Raw genomic sequence first — 24,638 nt, 5'->3', positions numbered from 1 at the left:
CACTACAAGGAGCAATTTCATATTTCACAAAAGAGATGTTAGCTTTTCCAAGAGATGGTTTGCAATGAAGAATAAGTCTATTATCATTACAATATCTGTGTTGTATTGTGATGTTTCCCCTAAAAAAGTGTGAAGAATAAGTCAATTATCATTACAATATCTGTGTTGTATTAGGATGTGACCCTAAAAACGTGTGAAGAATAAGTCTATTATCATTACAATATCTGTGTTGTATTAGGATGTGTCCCCTCAAAATGTGCCATTATAAGAAACAACAATTACTTGAGAATGAAATTCTTTGCTGAGATCAAACATAAGGTTCTGAGATGGTTATACAGTATAAACCAAAATGCAGTGGCAGATTTATACCAGATTTTCCAGATATTATTAAACTAATATTATCATTAATTACAATTTAGATACTCCTACCAAGGTACTCTGACAGCCTATGGAGGTGGTAATGATGACAATGTGAACACAGTGAAAGCTGGTCCTGGTACCATCTATGTACAGAAAGGAGCAGATGTTCTGAATAGTCCAGAACATCACCTGAGTGTGACTGGGGCCACCACTGACCCCTTACAGATCCAAACCAGGACTCAGATCACTGGGGCCTCAGCCACGGAGTTTGTATATGACACCTTCACACTTGCAGGTAAGATGCAGTAGGTGTTATTTGTTGTCTTGATGAAAGATCACATGGAGAAAACTGGAGTTTAGACCATTCAGAATTGATTTTTTAAACTTTATTGAAGATCAGTAGATTGCAACATCTCCATTTTATGCACCTCCTGATTGTTTTTGTTTGTTCATGCTGTAATAACTGTTTTATTACATATCAGAGCTAGATGTATTTTATAGCGTAATTGGCATTATACGTGATTCTTTTATTATTACAGGCTATGCTCATGCTGAATTTGAGGGTTCAACCACAAGATTTATCCTGGCCAAGATACATGGTGACAAGACAGGGTGGCTGTTTGTAGAAGGCCAGCAAGTTCTACAAGCAGAATTCACTGAAGGTGTCCTCGGCCATCTTATAACAAACATTAACATCAGGGTTGGTGAAAATGCAACTTTGCATGTACCTCTAGACCTTACTGTAGGAGGAACAACATTGGACCTCAGTGGCCGTGTAACATTCAACAAACTTACTGTAGAAGATCAAGGTGTAATAATGCTCCATCCAACATCATTTACTGCATCTTATATCCAAGGTGGATACAGAGCAAAAAGCACCCCAGGAGTATATGTTCTTCAAACTATCATCCTTAAACAGGGTTCTCAATTCAATCCAGCTGTTGGTCTTCAACTGCAAATTGGTACAATGGAAATGAAGCGGTATGTCATACTGTATGCTGATTTTGTGGAAATTGCAGCAGGAACCCTGGTTCTAGAGAGGGGAGCTCAACTGAATGTTGTTGGAAAGGGAGATCCAGGTGATGCACCACCTTTTGCACATGGACTGGGGAGTAATGGTGGAGGTCATGCTAGTTCTGGTGGAATAGGAAACGGACAGGTCCTCACCTCAGCATCAGAACCATATGGGACCATCTATAAGCCTAGGACCTCAGGAGCCCCTGGAGGAAATGGTGGTAATGGAGGAGGCTTCATTTACATCATAGTGGATGAGTTACTCCTGGATGGGATACTAGATGCCAGTGGAAACTCATCCTTAGTTGGTGGAGGCGGAAGTGGTGGCAGTATCTATGTCATTTGTGATGATATCCTGAAGGGTCTGGGTAAGATGGCAGCCAACGGAGGGGATGCCTCAAGCTCTTTTGCAGGTGGTGGAAGTGGTGGACACATTGCTGTTGAGATGGAAAAAGATTTCTTCCTTGGAAAGTATGTTGCTGCAGGAGGGGTCTCTAGTGCTGTGTATGGAAAAGGAGGACCGGGATCCATATATATCAAGACCAACACAGGGTTGACCAAGGGAGAAAAACTAATCATCGATAACTCAAACCAGCAAAAACAGTTTTACACTACATTGAATGAGGAGGTTACTGATATTGATTTTGATCAAGTAGACATCTATAATTATGCAAAGTTCCAAGTTGTTAAGGATGGAATCCCAAGGAAACTTAATATAAAGAAGGTTAATGGAGATGGAACAGGTTTGCTTAGAGTGCAGACAAATCAGACAGGAACACTGGAGCGTGTCAGTTCAAGCACAAACTCAAAGTTGGAGATTAATCTGGAGCTACATGATGGAGGAGAATTTATTTTGTCAGAGACCACAAGTATCCTTGGAAAGGCTGATACAGCACTTGACTTGGATGGAACCATGCGTGGTGTAATTAATCTCGTTCTTGGTTCTGGCCGATACATGAGAATTGGCAGCAATGCTCGCATTGTGCCATTCCAAGAAACAGCCACAAGTTCCAAAGCCAGGGTGACTTTTGGTACATTACAGTTGGATCCAGGTAGCACACTAGAATATGATCAAAACACAGGGGCAGATATGCTAGTTGGATCAATGAATATTAAGTTTGCCTCCAAGATGACTGCAGACTACTTCAACATATCATGCTCCTCTATCAATATTGAACTAGAAGCTAAAATGAGTTCTGCTAGCAGAGATCGGCCTGCATCAACCACCATTGATATAACAACAGGATCTGGCAATGAATTGTTTGGAGACAAAGGAGGAGCAGGACATGGAGGAGTAGGTGGAGGTACTTTAGCCATGGCTGGAAGTTCCTATGGTTCACTGTATAAACCAGTGGCACCAGGAAGCAGAGCTGGAACATTGGGAGGTAAGGGAGGAGGGAAGATCTACTTGAAGATTGGGCAAAGCCTTTTCAATGATGGTGAAATCTCTGTGAATGGTACTGGTTCAGCTTATGGTGGAGGCAGTGGTGGAAGCATCTACATTGAGTCCTACTCAATTGATGGTTATGGTATCTTTTCCAGTGTTGGTGGATCTGGTAGTGGTACCAGTGGAGGTGGTTCAGCAGGGAGAGTAGCCATCTATTCCAAGACACAGGATGGATTCAAAGGTAGTTATCATGTGTATGGAGGAGATGGTGCCTCAAGTATTCTTGCAGGAGGAGGTGGCACTGTCTACCTGGAGGATATCAGAAACAGTTTCCCATACAAGCGCCTGCTGCTGGACAATATGAACAGACCTGTTGATAAATATGCCACCATTGATGAGGCTAATATGCTGAAACACAACTTTGATGAGGTGCATATCATCAACCAGGCATCCCTTCACATGGCAAATAATGGACTTAAGGCAACGATGGACATCAGAAAACTGTATGGAGACAGATCAGGATTAATTCATCTCCACTCAAATCAAGTCCTTGTGACTGAGTACAAAGAGGCAAGCCGTAATGCCTTCACATCAGGTGTGAACTTTGCCTTAGATGCAGGTTCAGAGATCATTCTCCCATCTATCACATATGTATATGGAAATGGAGTTGAATTGAGCGACTACACGGAAAAGAGATCCATCAATCTGTTTGGTAGATTCACAGGAGTTTTATACCTTATACTTGGATATGAGTCTCGCTTCTTCTTGGGGCCAAAGTCTCACACTGCAGTCCTTGGTAATGGCACATATGCTCGGGTTGATACAGAGGGAGAAATTAAGTTTGGATCCATGGATCTTCGAAGCTTCTCCTCTATCAAGACGGCACCAGACATGACCTTGAAAGCAACTAGTGGTATAATTGACACCCGTTACAAGTCAGAAATTTCTGCCGAGACAATTAAAATTAAGTCCAGCATTCTAAATGTTGAGGCTGGCTCAAAGCTAACTGCCTCTGCTGTGGATAGACCACTAGATATATTGGACTCACCTCTTGGTCAGGGCATCTCTGAGAATAGACCCTACTACATTGCTACAGGGGCAGGTCATGCAACAGCAGGAGGTGGTGAGTATCATTAATATCCATATAGACCTATATTTATAAATATCATTAATATCCATATAGACTATATTTATAGATATCACTAATATCAATATAGACCTATATTTATAGATATCATTAATATCCATATAGACCTATATTTATAAATATCATTAATATCCATATAGACCTATATTTATAAATATCATTAATATCCATATAGACCTATAATTATAGATATCACTAATATCCATGTAGACCTATATTTATAGATATCATTAATATCCATAAAGACCTATATTTATAGACATCATTAAGATCCATATAGACCTATATTTATAGATATCATTAATATCCATATAGACCTATATTTATAGATATCATTAATATCCATATAGACCTATATTTCATTGCAAATTTTATATTAAGTATTCATTGATAGTGACACTAATGTTTTTATATTTCAATATAACTGTAAAACCTCATGTAGAGAATAAATTCATCAACTTGCTATTAAATGTGTATGACACATTACACAATTTTCTTGCAGATCTTAACCGTATGACCAACTTTCATACTGGTTTCTTGTCGTTTAGCATGATGATATGTAATCATGAAACCAATTGTCTTTTTTCAAACATACAAGACTTCTTATTTTATTGCTCCCAGATTGTAAGACTGTAAAACTGATGTGTCACAATATTTTTTAATTTAAGGGGAATTAAAACTCTGTCATAACAGTTTTTATGACATTCTCAACCCTCTGACAAATTTTCAGGTATCAATGGTATAAGGCAGAGGCCTTTACATAATCATTAATTAAATGCATCTCAATAATAACGTAATTCTTGTGAAAGGTCAAAAATTGTTTTTACTTGTTATATTTGTAATTAATAGGGTTACATCTCTTGTAGTTGCCATCCAGTAAGAATATGTCAATTAAACTTTATAGTGAGTTGAGATTTAGAAGTAAATATTCTCTTCTTTTATTTAATTTTCACACTGAAAAGTAGATACTGTCATTGTCTTTTTTTATTTTATATAATTGCTATTATGTCTGCCATAACAGCCATCAACACCACCAAGAACTAGATGTTTGAATATGGATATTTTGATGTTGCATTGACAGAGACTGCATATTTCTCATAAGCTGATGAAAAATCTTATTTCTTCACTGTAGGTGGCAGCTCTAATATGACAGGTGGCTGGTACTTTGATAGTTTGTACAGACCCACAGAGAGGGGCAGTGCAGGTGGACACAGTTACCATAGTTCAGGTGGTAAGGGTGGTGGTGTTATTGAGCTTGATGTGTCCACTGATCTGTACATTGATGGCACTCTGTCGACTGATGCATCAGACACAGATAGTAACCTATATGCTGGTGGAGGTAGTGGTGGCACTATTTACATAAAGTGAGTACTACTGTAAACTGCTATTGTTGGCATAATGTATCATCATCATCATCATCATCAAACCCTTAACCCAAGATGTCGTTGGGTCACAACAGTTGAATTTTACAACTAGTTCTCTCCATCTTCCCTGTTCTCTACTGCCCTTTGGGAATCTCCAAATTCCATGCCTGTCCACTCCTTCATGTTGTCTTCCCACCTCATTGGATCCTGTTGTGGACTTTTTCATTGGTTACATGGTCAATGTATGAGATGCCCAAGACCTTGTGGCATGATATATGAATGAGCCATAAAATGTTTTGTATGCTTATCACTTACATTTCAAATTGTATTATCTGTAAGGAAAGTGAGCATTGTTGCACAAAAGCATGTTTTATGAATGGGAGGAATTGTTGGACTAAACTAAATTGTGTATATTGATTTAAGACAATTGATTGCTTAATAGAGGAAACCTATATTAATTTCCATCTGAAAAAGTTATAATTACAAGTTGAAAGAATCCTTTTTTGTCCTCAAAGGTCTCCAGTTCTAGAGGGACATGGCACTCTGAGTGCTAGCGGTGGTGATGGCACAACAGGTGGGGCAGGAGGAAGAATCTCTGTTATACTTGGATCGGAAGTCTATTTCCATGGAGATTACAAGGCTTTAGGAGGATCTGGATCTGGATCATATGGAAGCATGGCTTCAGGAGGACCTGGATCAGTTTACATCCAAGATACAAGGTCTAGTATTAAGTGTCATTGTAATCTTTAACTGTTTTCTCATTGAGTTTACCTGCCAAGGCCAGCCTTGGTCAGGTGCCTGGGTGTGTCCTCAGGAAAGGCACTTAAGTCCCATTGAATTATTATGATATAGCCAATAATGTGTTGAAAGTACCATTTGAACCAACAAAATAGACTGAATTCCTTGTACGGAATCTCTTACTTGTGTGTTAGATTTTGAATTGAAGTTACTGACAGCATTAAATGAATTTACAATACTGGAAATTGTAGGATGGTAGAACCAATACAAATATTTCACATTGTTACCTTTTTGTTGGTGAAAATAAGTGCTTAAATATATCAAAATGTTGTGCAGAATCGTATTTGTTTTCAAAGGTCTCAACATTTACTATTCACTGATAATGTTATGTACTAATGTACAGACTGTCTGATTGTTTTAGCAGCAGCTTTGATGTTTTGCCAGTGATTTCTTTAGCTTTCATCCCTTGTGAAATAACTTATTTCTTCTTCAACTACATTGCTCAATCGTAAACCTTAACAGAACAACTACTACTTCACAAATCCATCCCTCTCAGACTAAACATTTTTAGCTACAAAGCTAAAGTTATCTTGCCACCTAGGTGGCAGTTAGATAGTGATCTCTTTTGATACAGGAATCGGCACCAAATACTTAAGTTACTTGGTCTGCTCATGCAGAGTAGCACATTCTCTACGGACAGATAGGCCTCACAATCCATGTATAATTATTCTGGAAGTTTGTACCATAAAGGAAACTGAAGGAGTCTTCTCTTTGAGGAGAATTATAATTTTTCCAATGTTTTTTTCTTCCTTTAGTATCGTTTGATGACAAAGTTCTGTCTTTTTAGTAATGTCACTTGCTGTCCTCACATGCTTAGGTGCCCTTGATGCATACCTGGATTGGTCATGGGTGTCCCTTCACATGTGTATTATAGAGAATAATGGTATAATTTCACTGTATTATTTCCACTGCAGTTGGATGCATACAGATAAGTTTTCTGTACTAATCTAGCATTAGCATCCATGTCATAGTTTTATATGCTATACTTTACTGATTTACTTGTATAGCTTGTCATTTGGCATTTCCTATTGGTGATTGCACTCTCTGAGTTCTTAACGCAGGATGTGTACTGGGCTGCACACATATATATTGTCTGCCATATTTTGTCTTACTGATTTAGACTGGGCAAGACCAAGTGTAAGTTTGATAACGTTAGAAACACAGGACTAACAACCAGTCTACATGTGTAGCTTTCTCTGGCTGCCAATTTACATGCCAAACTAGCACATCGTGGACTGAAGTCAATGGGCTGCTGTACTACAGGGGAAGATGCAGAAACTCACTTTGATGGATGAAGATGTCATCAGTATACATGCTGACGTCACAATGGGGTATAATTTGCTTCTCCATGGGTATCACACTCTACTCAGTTCATCAACCACAAAGGGATCAGGGTTATCAGGATCAGCAACAGCTCTGACATCTCGCTGCCCACTGCATCATGATAACCTCTCTTGGCAGAACCAGTAGGACATTTATCGCTGAACACCTAATCACCTTTATCACATGCCATTGAGCAAGATCAAGACTGAACCTCAGATGTATGGACAGTAAAATATTATGTACCCCTTCCTAACTTAATGAACTGGACGTTATGCTAACTATGATGCCCCTGTTTCACCATGACTTGACTTTGTCATATGGCTCTCATCAATACCACAATCGATCATCCATTGTCTGCAACAAGATGAATGATCTGTGTCCAGTTAGCAGAAACCAGATGATACAGGCAAATTTTGTGGATTAGTGTAACCCATATAGTGCCACAGAACACTCACTGCAATTGATTCCAGCCTAAATACCTAAGGGAGGTTGCTTTTCACTGTTTTCTTAAGTCTTTGCCACTCAAAGGGATCATATACTTAGTGACCATTTTAAAGTCACTGTGTCTTACCATCACAGTTGATTGTACATTGTAAGCCAAGATGGAAAGCCATTATCATTTACATTGGATTGACATTGAGATTTAAGTAAGCTGTATGGACAGGTGTTGTGGATCAAATTTCCCCTAACCCATCTCCACTCAAATAATGGCACAATGTCATACAAGATAAAATGGCACTGTTCCATTAAAACTGGAATCTGCCATACATGCCAGATAATAGCAGGTCATAATCACAGTCGATCTTACCATTTAAATCAAAAGACAGACGGTCTTGGTTTAGTTTGCCTGCTCCACCATGATGCACCTGGTTATCAGTTTAGTGCCCCAGTTCATGCAGGATATGGATTCACTGCATTCTCATGCCTTTACCACTTAAAGGGAATACTTGCTTAGTGATCAAATCCCAGTCAGGACATCCTGCGAACATGGTGGATTGCCTCTTTAGAAAATCTTCTCCTTTTTCATCTCAGATTGAACAGGAGGCATCATCATTGCTCTGTTCATCTAGAGATGAGGTATGCGTACAAGTTCCATCATCTTTGTTAGATTTTGCTGAAAAGAGAAGACCGCCTTCTGAGCATCAATTGATAAGATCTTGCATTTTGCCACCATACTTCCATTCTCCTCCTCCTTCAATAGTTTATTGCAGAGTTACAGCATCTTTTGACATCCTGATCAACAAAGACCAACCAGTAGTTAGCTGTCAGGTCCAGTAGCTGAGAGCATTACAGACACATAGCAGCCATGAGAATGGTGAAGCCTTTGTCAATAAGCACCTCATATGTCACCATGTATGGTTTTGGGACTGGTTTTGTAGGTTACATATCTTATAGCCTACTCCAACAAAAGGAATTTGACAAGCTTGTAGTATTTACAGTGGCCCTGTTCTATCACCATCAGACTGTACCTTCTGAATCTGACCGAATGAGGTCAGTAATGAAGCCAATCCTGCCTACTATGTTAAATTATAGACCCTCTTACATTAATCAGCATGCCATATGCTGTATTGACATCAGTGCACTGGCACTCTTAATGCTCAGTCTACCCAGAGTGCCACAGTGCACCCAGAACTATTCATGGTCAGTCGTGCCACAATATCTAATTTATATTTGCTCTTCTAGTGGGGAACAGCCCTGCAGATCCAATACAATTTCAAAGTCATGGTTCTTCAGAATCAGTGTGGATAAAAAGCATAGAGAAGAGGACCTTTCCACCTTATTTTCTCTTCATGCAGTCATATAAATTGCTCAGGGTCAATACTGAAACCAGTCGAGCTTACAAAAATGCGTGAGTGGATTGTTTAAGATGATCCAGTCACATATTCTTTCTCTGCATCTGTATACAGTCTTTCATGGGGATAAAATATCCAGTTGGTGGAGACATACTGTGTAATATCATGATGGTTCCATGTCACTCTCTGGCCAGGTAATACTTTTCTGCCTAGTTGTCTATTATGCAGTTGATAGCTTGGTCCTTCCAAGAATCACATTTCAGACCAACAGTTCCTCCTGAACTGAGTGTGTCTTCCACAGGGAACATGCATTTAAATCACTTCACTGGGGCTTCAGTTCTTACAAAGAACCATCTCTCAGCCCCTTGGGACTTACTTGATGTGACAGTGGACATCATTGTCCTAGATTACCTATTTATGAGGCTATTAGAATGACACTGTTGTCCAGTGGCTTTTGGAACCGAGATCCTTGGAACAAACATGCTGATGAGGTCCCATCTCAGGAAATTGAAGAACCTCACTTGGCTAACTCCACTGTGTTGATTTTTCTCAGAAAGCAAGATAGAACAAAGTCTCCATACCTTTGCATTCTTCTTTGGGAATTGCTAAACTGTGTCTTCAATGGCAAATTCACATACACGTTCATCATATTCCTGACTGACTGGAGATAATAGCATCAATCAAATAATACAGGCAGAATATCTTCATCCCTCAGGTTTTACTTGCAAAGGTGCCTGCTGGGATCAACCATTAGCAGATCTATTGGATTAAATGGGGATGCAAAACTCAGTCTTTATCTAATCAGCCCCAGATCTGAACACGTAGGCAGTTGATGCTCTTTCCAGAGATTGGAATGGCTTTGATGCGTTCACTCATCCTCTGACACACCTGTATCCAAATATGATTAAGAAAGCAAGAGAATCAGAGTGTCACTTCATCCTAATTGCTCCACTGAAATGGGAAAATTATGGCTCAGTGTTTTTATGAATGTAATGGCAGTTGAATCTCCATGAAAAATATTGTTTGATTTACACAAGCAACCAAATTGGCAAGCATTGCACCCCAATCCAGAGTTGATGGACCATGTTAAACGAGCCTTCATAAACAAAGAATTCCCTCAGTGGTGATGAGAATCACTCATGTGAGACAGTCCTTTACCCTTGAAAGTACATAGTAGAAAAATTGTACTGCTGAACTCATCAGTACCTCAAATAGCTAACTTCCTGTTCCACCGCTTTGATGAGAAACAGTTAGTGCCAATCACAATTAAAGCCTACTGTTCCACAATATCTGTGTCATCATGAAAGCAAGGATGTCAGACAAAGCAGTGATCTATTCTATCTGCTGTTAGATTTAAATTTTTCATCTGCAAAAGATTTGGCTCTGTGCCCAAAATGGAATCTTAACATGGGTGCTAATCTGACTGAATAAGACGCTTTGAAACTGCTCTCGAGGGATTAATTAGTTCACCTCTCATATAAGATCTGCTTCATACTTGCGCTAGTGATATCAGTGAAATACATGCGCTACCAGTTGACCCAGTTCTGTCATGATGGGTCAGTATCACTCATGATATCTATAGGCCCCAGTCCCAGTGCGAGTTCTGAAGTGGTTCTTGAAAAGGACCGAACCAGTGTGCTGATTGAGATCCAGCCTCTTCTTACCCCCACCAAGAGGTAAAGATGCCATGTCAGCACAGGCACTTTTATCCTGCATAAAATGGCACATTCACTGTGCATATCAGGAAATAACCCCAGATCATTGAATTTGATATGCATGTACGCTCACAAAATTAGGCCAGTCACCACAAACATTCTATTACAGCCAAAATGGTTCTGTAACTGACATTATCCATACTTTGAGATAGACATCATAGTTCACTGTCTTCAGATTTTATCTCAGACCTTCATTCCAAAAGATTCAACTCAACTGTTGTGCCATGACCTATAATCAGGTTATCTTCCCAAGTCATTCAACAGTTTTAAAGGGTTCTGCTATAGAACATCCACAGGACTTGTGTGCAGGAGATTTTTTCCTTTTGAAGCTGTTCACCAACATAAGGAGTCTATTTTCTATTCTCCAGTCATGTTATCTAGAATCTGTCTCACAAATCTTAGGTAACAGGAGATGGCCTCACTGGGGTAAGAGGATGTAACTTCCTCAGCTTCTTCTCTCCTTGGACATTATTACTGGGTAATGTATTTTAAGAATAAACCAATTTTTTTCATAAAATCAGTTTTTTCCCCATAATATTTACACATCATAATAAATTGCACCTTCCCAACCTCCATGCAGTTACATCCACCTTGAGAGTGTGCCTTCCACTCCAGTAGTAACTAAAGTAATCATGGGTTTTGGCACCAGTCTGTGTATCAAGGGGAGATCACTATCTCTGACCTAGGTGGGCAGATAACTTTTATCTTTTTAGCTGACATGTTTTAGTCTGGGAGGGCTGGATTTCAGAGGTAGTAGTAGTTCTCCCAGTGCATTACGACTGGGTAAGTATTAAGGACAAAACATATTTTACTAGAACAAATTGGTTTAATTTGTATAGCAAAACAAAGCATTCCTACTTTTTGTTTTTATCATTATGCAGATATGGAATTACATACAAACAGCTAATGTTGGACAACCTGGGCAGAACATGGGATCATCAGTATGTCTTGGATGAAGGATCTGACACCAAGTACAAATTTGATGAGGTCCACTTGGTCAGAAATGCATCTCTTCAAATAAAGACTGGAGACTCCAGAAACAGAGAATTGACTGTCACAAAAATATATGGGGACAAATCAGGACGGATTTATCTCCAAGCCAATCAGGTTGCTTATCTGGAAGAATACCAAGAACTGACAAAAACACCCATCAATCTGTGGGTGGGCAGTGGCGCTAAGGTTTACCTCTCTCCTTTGGTCTATATCCTGGGCTTGGGAGAGGTTGCCTTTTTATGGAATGGTGAAATCATTGGAACTCGCCACTTGAGGATTGTGCCAGGAAGAAAAATTAGTATTGGTTCCATGGCATCTACAAGTTATTATGAGAATGGAACCCTGGTGGCTGGTGAGCCTGGCTGGTTCAGATTTGCCACAATGGAGCTTGGAGCTGAGGCTAAGATAGAACTCCCACCTCCTATGGGCCTGAAACTCACAGTAGGAATACTGGTAAGATGTGGAAACTTTTATTCCAGCCACATGTCTTTGATCTATGATTTCTTGAATACAAAACTGTGCAAGGTTCAACATTTTGTACTCATAACTTAGCTTAAAGTATGTTTAACATAGGACAAATGACACTTTCATTAACTCTTCTTCACCTATGTACTGTAAATAACAATATTTTAGCAACACTGAGTTTAACACATCTTTATTTTCATCATAATAGTGACATCAAAAATTAATTTAAAACAATTGCTAATGGGCAAAAAATAGACCATTTTTTGTACTCTTAGTACATTTTTTTTTGTGCTCATTGAAATGTACTGAATAATGGTTAAAATTTATGAATTGATGTTGATTTTCCAAGAGTTTGTCATCAGGGTCTTCATTTGAGTGATGAATGATGGATGAGGTTAGGTATACCTGCTGTTATTGTGAAACATTATTTAATTTAATGATTAATAGGACTTGGTTTTGAGCAATGTGTCCTGTATATATTTAACTTGTTATTAGTTTCTTAACAACAGATTGCATTTTGATAAGTCAACCATGCTTTTATCCATACCTCTCAGATTGAAGAGATTAATTTTGTAAACTTTGATGTTTCAAGTCAGTATTAAAATTTTTCATCCTGATTTGTTTAGTAGAAATTTAAAAAATAATAACCTATTTCTTGGGCTTCTAAATCTTTTCTTTATATTGCATGACATTATTTTCAAGATCTGTTCTTACAGGATATCAAGTATAGTGCAGAATTTAAAGCAGACAGCTTTATAGTTGAGGCCACAGACTTTTATCTGGAACCCTTGGCCAATTTACTGTGCAGTGGTACTGCTCCACTTGGAGGTCGTGGTCAACCAGCTAAGGTTGGGGCAGGAGGAGGGTATGCCTCTCGTGGAGGAGGTATGTTCAAGGGGTCACTACTCAAGACATGTCTGAAAAGGGTTATCATTGTATTTTTTATCTTAGGAACTCTGTAAGGTATAATCCTCTTAAAAAATGTGAAAATGACTTATAAGGAAAATAAGTCAGATACAGTTTATGAAGGTCATAAGTAGAGAGGCTGCCAGGGTGCACACAATTTGTACAAATTTGCACACTTGGAGAGCAGTGATGTGCAAGAACTCCTGCAAGTTAGTTTCAAGTCACACATATAAAAATGTACTTTGCACAGTATACAAATTTTATTTTAAATATTTGTCGCAACATAAGTTGCACCACTAGTAAGGCTCTTGTAGTACTTGTCATGACATTTGTATTTGTAGCAACTGTTTACAATACTGGGTACTAAAGCTTGATATAAATGGATGTAAAAATAGATTTGACTGACATAAAATTGGGCCATGAAACGTGCATTCTGTTGTACTTTTAACCTTGCATTCATAAAGGAAATTTTAGAAATGCTTGTTCAAAATATGGGCTATTTAGTGATCATCATGGTTGATCATCAGATGATGATTTCTATCAGCAAATAATGGCTGTTGATAGCGATGATGACAATATTTTTAAAGTTTTGAAGTATATCTGATTATTGGAGTTGGAAAATTGTTACCAGAAAAACCAGTGAGTGATTTTGAACCCAAAAATGATGCTGAATGTGAGACCGTTGTACATGGGGGACAGACAAAAACAGGCAGTATGCAGTCAACACCCTATTCAGCAGTGTTTTGAAATTAAATGTAACAAAGGCAGAATACCAAGCCTAAGTAAAATACAAGCAATTTTAAAATAGAGCACAATTTTCTTTATTTTCCTCAAACAATTCAGCACTGAGGGATCTTGTGCTGCACAATTATCTAGCATTCTAAGGGTTAAGGTACATTGAAAAAATAGAAATCTTACAGGACATTAAAAAGTTAGGATGTTCATTTGATCAAAATACCAAAGTCTGAACAAACACACTATGGCATTGATGGACTTGAAACTCTAATACAGCATTATGTAAGAGACAAAAAATCTGGCATGGTAGTCATCAAAGCACTTAGTGAAGAAAGTGAAACTTTGGCAGAGCTTGTGTTAGTACAAAATCTTATTTTTGAGCAGAGATATCCAAGAGACACTACTTATGAACGATGAAAAATTGTACGTCACAACCATAAAGAACTTTTTCCCAATTTGTTTAGGCAGGCTAAGCTAGCTTTGCTTATGCTGCTTTCGGACAGCAGACTGTTAAATAGGGTTCTCAGCACAGAACAATATGTATACACAGATATAGATAGATTAATCTCAGAAACCATCAGCAGAATAATGATCATACAGCTAGAGAAGATATTTTATGAGGAATTTGATTTCAGTAGAGCTTTAACTGAATGGAGCAGGCAGAAGAGAGATGGATATTTGAGGGTTAAGTAAATGTTAAACTTTGGCTGTTTCCTTCACCTCTCTTTTTTTTCCTCCTTCCTCTTTTATAGGTGACAAATGAAACTCCCCACCTTTGATAAAATCCTAGCAGCATCTCTGCATAAGAACCTATTTAAATATTTAGGTCTATTCCAATGAATAACATTCTGATGGTGGGTAGTACCCAAGTTGTTTTTGTTGACGTTTTCTTTTCTTTTTAAAGCATGGTGGGTCATTCAGACTTGTTTTATTTGTGCATAGGTATATTTTTAAACTAAAATTATTCCACAAGCGACAAGGCCTATTATGACATTTTATCTGTACATAAGCAATCTTGAATTTATCACTGATCATTACCCCTACCCATTAGAACTGGGAGTTTGTAGTACTCATGTCCTCAAAAGGATTTAAGACAAAGTAGTGAAAGGTTTAATTTTAACCCAACATTGTACAAGGGAAGTAACTCTTATTTAATATACCATATGACTCCAGGTATTAAAAAATTTCCTGCTTAAGATGAAGGGAAGCAGCTGCAGTTGGGCAGTTTATTGCGAAAGGACAAAAAAATTGTGAAATATCAAGGCATACATCTTTTGGCCATTTGTCGTCTATGTAACGGAAGTGGAGCCAATTTCAATAATATAACACTTTTTATTTTGGTATGATAGATGTACCTCACTGGTAAGTTAATTCCTATAAAGCTCTCTGTCAGGAAGGTTTCCTCCTGCGATGAGGGTTGTCTCCCTTCCCTCAGTGAAATTTGCCATGTACACAAAATTATTTTTTAAGAATTATGTTTCCAATGATTTTCACATTTTTTCTAGTTTAGTGACTTTGAACTGGCTTAATCAGCACAGCGAAACAATTAGTGGCTAATTGCCATCAGCATGAAACAATTCATTTCCCTTTGATTCTGTCAGCAAGGTCAGTTTGGCTTCATTGTTTGAAGTTTGCAGAGATAGATTATACTAATGAATCAGATATAAAATACACTGACCTTGATTTAAGCCTTTGTAAACATGACTGCTTAGGAGAGTCCACAGGAAATGTGCAGATTGTTTTAACCAGCACTGCTATGAATGACTGTCTTGCAAAAGACACAAATATCACTCAGCTTTATTTAATCTTTTATGACCACATTTTTTATAACCACAAACACTTTAAAGGTAAAGACGTTTTTAAACAATAACAAAAAAATGCATCAACAGGATGGCTACAGGTGACCTAATTTTTACAGGTCATGGTTGTGTAATTTGTTTTAGACTTAAAACCAGATTAAAGTACATGTCACTAACTGCCATTGTAATGCTGAAGTCATGTGAATACCCACTGAGATTAACCATTCTTTTTCCAAAATGACTTGTCATGGGTTTACATGGTTGGTTCAAAGGTTTATATTGTTTCTTTATCTTTTGTGTAAACCATCAGAAATATATTCCAGGATCTCCTAAGAATGCTGAAATTTCTTGTGGCACATATAAGGAGAGTATGAATGGCAACAAGTTACAATAAAAGGAATGATTTGACGAGATGATGTGCATATTTTAATATTAGAAAACAGAAATTTTTAGTTGCAATTTTTGTCAATTTGCATGCTAGAAATTTGGTAGATGGAAGTACTCCCTTTCTGAAGTCAAAACTTCTGACCTAGTTTTGCAAATCTCTTGATCTGTCATTAGCTGACCTCTCTATTCTGTCACATATTTGTAAGTTATTTTTCTCACTTTATTTTGTATGGATAGCCATAAAAAATAAACCTTTAGTATGCCTGGTTTCATTTGAATTTCATTGAAAGGGTAATATCTATTAGATAAAGATGTCTCCCATCCCACTTCATTTCTAGAATCGTACTTCTCTCTCTAGATTCAGCTGATGGAGGGGAGGGTGGTGTAGCGTATGGATCTGTCTATCAGGCCAGTGACCCAGGCAGTCAGGGAGGAGGTCCATCAGGTGGCAGAGGAGGAGGTACACTGAAGCTTATTGTTCCTGCAATTTTCCAGCTGGATGGTTCCATCAGTGCCAATGGTGCCCAGGGTACACTTTACAGTGGTGGTGGTAGTGGAGGTGCCATCTACATCATTGCAGGTCCAGTTTAGTTTACTTGTCTTGCATAGGTGATATTTTGTGTAAACTTTCACTATAAAATGGGTAAAATTTCCATACAATATTGGCCAATTCAGACTTTAATGAAATAATGTTAACACATTATATTTGTTAGTGACCAAGAAATCAGCTGTTTAATATCAGTTTTGATATTTTAGATTCTTCATTATTTTTCATCAAGTTATTTCATGTGTTACTACAGAGACTTTTCTGTCTGATTGGAAATTGTATGCTGTGACCATTTCTTGCTTGCTAGCATTAACATCATCCTTTTTATTTACTATAGGGCAGTTTAGAGGCCATGGTAATGTGGCAGCCATTGGTGGCCAGGGACATGAAATGGCTGGTGGAGGTTCTGGTGGCCGAATCGCAATCCATACCAATGATGCCAATGAATATCGTGGAGCTTTGATAGCTTATGGAGAAAAGGGCACAACATCTGGTGACCGTGGTGGACCTGGTTCTGTGTTTGTAGAGGACAGACTAGACCCCTATACATATCAGAGTAGACTATATATTGATGGCAAATCCCTCAGTCCAGCCAAACCATTGGTTATATATGAGAAAAATCCACGACATGTTGATGATAATGTTATTAATGACAACAAAGCTGATCTCAACTTCGATCACATTCTGCTAAATAACCTGGTAATAGATTTGATAAGAATAATAAATTAAAACCTTTAGAAATTTATTGCTCACTTCTTTAATGAAATCCCAAAGTCTTATTTCACAATATATGGAATAAATCCTTTGAATTGTTATGCCAATGCAACATGAGCTTTTGTAGCTTCTAGTTTATAGTCAAGAAACTTCGTTTCAATATGATATGAGTTGAAAGGTATCATGCTAAGACATCAGTCCATCTGTCTGTTTTTGGTTTCCCAAAAATTAAAGTGGATTTAACAAAATATCTCAGGTTCTGAACCATGTATCTTAGCCATGTAATGGATGGCTATCACTTGGGAAAATAGTCACAGCTCCGTGCCACTATGACACATACAAGGGAAAAAGATTCTCTTAAATAATCTGAATTACAAGTAAAACACAAAATTCTAAAGATGGCATCCTTGCAAGGGTGGTGGACAAGTTGTAGTTGTTTGGCTGAAGAAGCTTGAAGATCCTGGTCATCACAGTCCAAATAAAGACAGTTGGTTCCTAGATTGTAACTTGTGAACTACACTATCATCCTTTAAATAACTTAATAAAAGACTTGCTTTTAAAGCAGTGGTGGCGTATTTTACTTTTAAGGTTGCAAGTTTGGTATAAAGGTCACTGTGACCCACAATTTGATGCTTTCCAGAATATCTTATATCCTTTTAATGTATACAAACAGAACTTGTAAATATATATTGGGCAGGCATATAATGGACAATTTATGGTGTTCTTGTTTACTTACTAAATTGGCTGAAAATTCACAGCACTCAGATGGATATACTGTACAAGAATTTAAACATATTTGATCATCCAGATTTTTTATTCATCCAAGCCAACACCATTTCCCCCAAACATGCCTTTATAAGCACATACAGACTTGATTATCTGACCACCCTTATTGTTGAGCCTGTACCTTGACAGAATATTGACATAGTATTCACTTTTGGCATTTGTGTGGTTATTCATCTTTATACTTATTCATCCATTTGTCCATACCTTAGATTATGCTTACTGTTAAAGTTGTTTAAATTAATCTCAATGTTAAAGTATTCAACTTTCCTTATAGGTAAGTCTTCTCTAGCCAATTAAACAATGGGCCTGACAGGAAGGTTGAATATTGCATACAAACCTTACTCATGTCTCCAGATGAGTTAAGATAAATGAGGTTTTTTGATCGAAATATTGATAAATATTTTCTCTCCAGGCTGCATTGGAAATATCTGATGGAAGGGCTGGTATTACATCAATCAACATTGGTCTAGTCCTTGGTGATGGATCTGGTGCACTCCACATGCAGGCTGGACAAACCTTCTACATCGAGTACGACGAGTTCAGCATTCTTAGGTCCTCACCTCCAGTAAACTTTGACGTTGATCATGGTGCCAGGATGTACGCTTCATCAGATCTGAGGCTCATTGGGACCCAACACCCAGTGCTGCAGCTTGATGGCCACTTAGCTGGAGTTTTAAATTTAACCGTTGAAGAAGAGAGACAGGTGCAGATTGGCCGATTGGCCACTAACAGCAAGATACAGAATGGAGTTGAGACTATCTTTGACAGTGGTAGGTCTTTGTATTATTTATTTCTTACTGGAGTGTTAATCTCTGGCAGATTTGATGGACCAAACAGGCTTTTCATGTAATTTGGAAACAAACATAAACAAACAAACAAACAAAGAAAACTGAGATTATCATGGTAGTGTTTTAAAGAGGCAATAATGGTGTCTCTTTTTGTTATTTGGTTAGTCTTTTTTAAAAGAAAGAAGTACAGAATAGTGGTAAGACTTTATGAGTACAAGTAACTCAATGTTTGACTTTCTTACTACAGAGAAAGGTAATCTTTAAAATTATAAATATTCTGTTTTCACGCAAATAATATAACATTCTTAGTGGTAGTAGTTGCACCGTACAGTGTTTAAATGCATTTAAAGTAGATAAATATTTGTAGATACAAATATATGTACATGATTTTTGGATCCAAATATATGTACATGCTCTCACATAGCATTGTCAGCTTCATATTTAATCTTTTATCAAAGTTTAGTAATATAAATCCATTGTCGGAACATCTGTCCATGTAGAAGCTAAACTCACTTCGGAAGAAAGCCACATCAGCTTCATTTTTTTCATATTCTATTATATGCAGTGCAGCTGAGCACTGCATTTGTTTTCTTGTGAATTTATTTTCAAGCTGTGCAAGTTGACTAATTAATGTCTTTCTGTAATTAATATGGTATTGCTTTGGATAGTGACTGCCATATGACAGGGAACATAATTGGGGACATGGTACATGTATATCAGGTTTATGCCAAGATCATCAGACAAAATAAGAATTGGATCAGCAACCAATAAACCAAGGTGTTTATTACATATACTTATCTACCTGTGCTCATGTAGCTTATAATATATTGACAGCTATGTGAGTACATTATATTTATTTCACTACATCAGCTATAGCCTTATCTCAGTCAAAAAATGACTACACATTTGCACTTTGTTTTGGAAATTACTGGGGACAATTTTTAAAATTTTAATGGTTTATTTATTTTTTCTTCCTTTTTTTAATGATTTTTCTGTCTTGGATTTACATATCAACCATATAGTGGCATGCATAGCATAAGTGATGTGTATGCAGTTTTAATTCAGAATTTGTATATTTTCACAAGGTAATGCAAATGTTTTTTTTAAAATTTTCTTTCAAAGTGTAGATTTTTAACCCAGCTTATGTGACAATAAAATTTCTTCCTATTTAATAACACAGAGCAATCCTGATAAATAATTACAATGCAATAACATAAGTATCAGTAGAAAATGTTTTTGCATTATTAGGGTACCAAAACATGTAACTTTTACTCAACAAAAAAAAATGGGCAAAGTATTTGTTGTTTATGTACCAAGTTTTTTCTTCAGCTTCCCAAGTTTTTAGTTTTTAACCACCATCTCTTTTGAGTACTTCTTTTGGGCTGTGATGAAGTGAGTGTCACTTCTAAATAGACTGTTTATTTGACCAGACAGCATATCTGACAACAGGGTGTATTTTATCTTTGTAAATTTTTAAGCATACAGGAATATGTATATGCGTTACTTATAGAGTACCTTCAAAATTTCATGCATGGTTACAATGACTCTCAAGATTTTGTTACAGAGTTTTCTACCTTTACACAGGTATTCTATCACTTGGGAGACTGTCTCTACAAGCCAAGTCCCTGATCAATCACCAGACCCATTTCCATTTCCAAGTATCTGACATCATGATGAGATTTGACTCCCGCATATCTGCAGATCAGCTAACAGTATCAGTGGGCAGTATCCGCTTAGAAGGGGAAGCAACTCTGGATGTCAATGGCCGTGGTGGAAATGGCACTAAGGCAGGTCAGGGAAGCCTTTTAAATGGTGTTGGAACAGGGGCTGGGCATGGCGGTTTTGGTGGTGGAACCCATCTTCTCAACTACACTAGAGGTAAGAAATTTCAGTCATATAAATCTTTTCATATTTTACATTTTTTTTAGCAACCCATATAATAAAAAAAATATGGTGACTTTTATTTAACCCATGTGGACCATAATGCAGTAATACAAATATAGATGCAGATTAGCAATAATTATAGGTTACTGCATTTGTATGTGAAAATGTGAACAAGTTTTTCAGTTGGAAATACTGCACGACCTTGGGAGTGCAGTATATCCATCCGACAAAACGAGTTCATATTTTCCCCATACAAATGCAGTAACCTTTTTATTATATGCTCATTTTCTTATTCTATATAAGGCTTAATTATGTAAACAAAAATACACTACACAAAACAAAGTAACTGAATGCCGTATTCCAAACTAAATACACAAGCGTAGATTCATCATAACACAGCAACAACATTATTAATGTGCACATAACTCCACCCAGATAAATTTGAACTTAGTCGTGCGCTAGACATAACGTTCAAAAGAAAATGGCATTTTGGTCTACTTAAAATTGATATTTTTAGTCATGTTGTGAATGATTGCACTTTGCAACAACTTTTCCATTTGATCTGGAATGACAGATTCTGGTGTTTGTTTTGTTTCTATGAAATTTTGTGATTCTGCATGGAGTACATCAGATATCAGTAGTGACGGATCAAGCATGTTAACATCTGCAAGTGTGTTTCTGTTCTGCCATTGAATATTTGAAATCATAATGTGGGAAAAATATGAAGTCTTTCAATTGCAATTATCAAAAAGATGCTATGGAATTTAATGTTTATTTCATTTTGAGTGCAGTAAGGAGGATGTGATTGCACTTGGAATATTGTTGAAATTACAGTACAATTTTGAAATGTGTAATCAAACTTGAGAACCCATGACATAGCTCATGTAATTCAGATTTGCAGAACTAAGAAAGTACATTTTGAGGAAATTCAGGATGTAAAACTGTAAGTATATTTTTTGCCATTCTTATTACCAGCTAAAGATGGTTTATGTCTTGTCACTTGCATGTTAATTGTAAGGACCCTATCTGGTGTCCATAACTAGCCTAAATCCTAAACATTGTATCAAAAACGTTAATGCGGAATGTGGCAAAGCAGCTCATATATGGCAGTCCACGAAACATCTGCTTTAGTTTATTCAGTTGGTTTACTTCATCCACAGACAAATAAAATAAATCAAAAGTTCTGGCATCTGTGTCCATTGTTTGTTTACAGTAGAAAGTAGTTTCTTTATTTATGTGAGTTCAATATGAATTGCACACGAGTTCAATATTGTAAAATATTGCATGATTCTGACAATGTAAAGTTATTGGAGAAAAAAAATGAGCATATAATAATGCATTATATTCATTGATAGCATTGAGCAAAGATACCAACTTTGAACCATGCAACACTGGTCCTAGAAGTTTGATCTGTGCTGTCAGGAGCATGAACAGCTGTAGTTGTTAGAAATATTTAAGGGTTGTCCAGCTTCAATATAAATTTCCAATCCTGTGAGACAAGAGTTTTTGGATTTTAGCTCAGTTAAGAAGCTTTTTGAAGATGCACTTCCAAAGAAACCTTGAACTTTCTAAAAGAATGCTGTTTATATTAAACAAATAGGACTTTACATTTTAAAGGTTTATTGTTTTTTTTACTATTATTTTGCTTTTATGTTTAAACCTTTAAAAATCAGTTTCAGAATCTTTGCCTGTCATCTTTTATTGTGTATAAGTACATGTTTTCTTTTATTTCTAGGTTTGTTTTCCTTAAAATTTTATCAGTTTCTTATCTTTACATTTGTACAAACTGACTTCTGCATGGCGTTATATTGCCAGGATTTTGCTTATGTGTTATAAAACCTTATGCATACATCCATATTGGTTTAATGCTGAGTTTTAGTTCTAAGTATATGAGGTGTTTTGCTTGTAACTATGTCAGTTCATCAGCGTCATAATATGAGCAAACTGGTGTTCTACATTGGGAAATGTCAACAGCATAACATTGTGTAAACTGAACCAAAAACTTTGAAGGAAGAAGAAATCATTGGTTACAAGTACAAAATGTTTTATAGGGGCCCTGAGTGGCTGAGTGGTCTAAACCACTCACCATTACAAATCATTGTCATCTCACATCTGTCTGTGTGTGTTTGAGTCTTTTGTTCGGCCAATGTGGGCATGTGAGAAAGCTTGCCAGTAGCTTCTTGTTGGTCGGTGGTTCTTTCCGGGGTTTTTCTAGGTTCTTCCTCCACCATTTATACTGGCCACCATTTATAGCCTATCTTGTGCTGAAAAATGGTATTAAACCTTACAACAGCAACAACATTTTATAAAGTGAATAAATTTATTGTCTCAGGTATCAGTTATTATAGCTTTGCAGAAATGAACATTATTATTAGTATTTAAGTTTGTGGATGGTGCAGGAATCTTATGGGTATTTTTCTTCATAACTTATTCTTTTCCATTGGATTTTGTAATTGATGGTTAGGACAACCACAAGATCCATATAAATTATTTGTAAAGATAATTCATTGATCACTTTCTATACTAGTATCTGATTCCCTTCTACACTAAAAGCCTTGCAAAACCTTAGATTTCCCAAATCTCACAGAAACATGATTTGCTTGTTAAATATGTAAAAAGTATATATTGTTGGCTGCATAGTTATATTATTTCTAAGAGTAATGCAAGGGCAGCCAAAATATGCCTTATAATCATCTATTTCAAAATGAAAGATTCCATTTATTGACTTTAGAGATTATATAAGTTGTCATGTTTATAGTTTGCAAAAATACCATCTGTACTCACTTATAAGTCAAGTCAAACTGCAAACTGCACAGGCCCAGATCTTCTGTTGTCCACTGGTAGATCTGGGTCTGTGGCTTTTGTTTGGAGCAATCAGTAGAACAAACAACATAGACCCTGATCTGCAAGTGCATTAAACTATGGCAGATCAGGATCTTTGTTGTTTGCAGTTTGACTTGACTTACATGCAGATATATATGATATGTGAAATGAAAACTCTACAGACAAAATTCAGAACATTGAACCCATTGCTGGAGATTGGCGTTCCTGCAAAGATGAGGTCATATCTTGTCTCTCATGCATGGATACATCTGTCCCATGCATAACCTTGACCAGGTGCATACCTTGCCTGTGTCCACTGACAGTGGAACATTCTAGCTGAGTACATTATGTAGACTTCCACATCGAGACAAAATGTTTTGACATCTTTACCTTTTATCTTGCAGACAGCATGTTTATGTTTTGTGGTAGAGTTTATCTTCGTAAAAGTTTTGCAATCATTACGTTTACATTTTTGAACCTTGATAAGCCATATATTCTTATTATAGTGCTGAGACACCACGGAACCCTATACATGCATATGCACATACATACATACAGACATGCTTGTTGTTGTTGTTGTCGTTGGGTTTAATGTCATTTTTCAGCACACGATAGGCTATGTATGGCAGCCAGTATTAATGGTGGAGGAAGAACCCGAGAAAACCCCGGGAAGAACCACTGACCCATGAGAAGCTACTGGCAAGCTTTCTCACATACCCACATTGGCCGAATCCTAGACTCGAACCCACACAGACAGAGGTGAGATGGCAGTGATCTGTAATGGAGAACGCTTTAGACCACTCGGCATACAGACATGCATGCATGCATATGTATGTATGTACATACTTACATACATATATACACATAAACATATATAAATACAAATATGCATGCAATGTAAGTTTAGCTA

The 24,638-nt window shown here is 37.1% G+C and overlaps 1 protein-coding gene across 1 annotated transcript in view; it reads left to right on the top strand.

The window, feature by feature from the left end:
* The window catches only part of LOC149788458 (uncharacterized), a 208,030-nt gene that overhangs the window by 100,401 nt on the left and 82,991 nt on the right, over nucleotides 1–24,638 (top strand). The window contains exons 48-57 of the mRNA XM_089973518.1: nucleotides 420–655; nucleotides 900–3,884; nucleotides 5,041–5,272; nucleotides 5,788–5,991; nucleotides 11,783–12,347; nucleotides 13,076–13,244; nucleotides 16,545–16,766; nucleotides 17,071–17,432; nucleotides 18,646–19,003; nucleotides 20,606–20,899. Coding sequence (XP_089829644.1) covers nucleotides 420–655; nucleotides 900–3,884; nucleotides 5,041–5,272; nucleotides 5,788–5,991; nucleotides 11,783–12,347; nucleotides 13,076–13,244; nucleotides 16,545–16,766; nucleotides 17,071–17,432; nucleotides 18,646–19,003; nucleotides 20,606–20,899 — 5,627 coding nt within the window. The remainder of the gene's footprint in view (nucleotides 1–419; nucleotides 656–899; nucleotides 3,885–5,040; nucleotides 5,273–5,787; nucleotides 5,992–11,782; nucleotides 12,348–13,075; nucleotides 13,245–16,544; nucleotides 16,767–17,070; nucleotides 17,433–18,645; nucleotides 19,004–20,605; nucleotides 20,900–24,638) is intronic.

This window comes from Sinohyriopsis cumingii, chromosome 11, assembly GCF_028554795.1.
Source record: "Sinohyriopsis cumingii isolate HCF-2022 chromosome 11, ASM2855479v2, whole genome shotgun sequence".
NCBI lineage: Eukaryota > Metazoa > Mollusca > Bivalvia > Unionida > Unionidae > Sinohyriopsis > Sinohyriopsis cumingii.
Note: the sequence above shows the minus strand (reverse complement) of the source record. Positions and strands in the feature narration are given on the sequence as shown.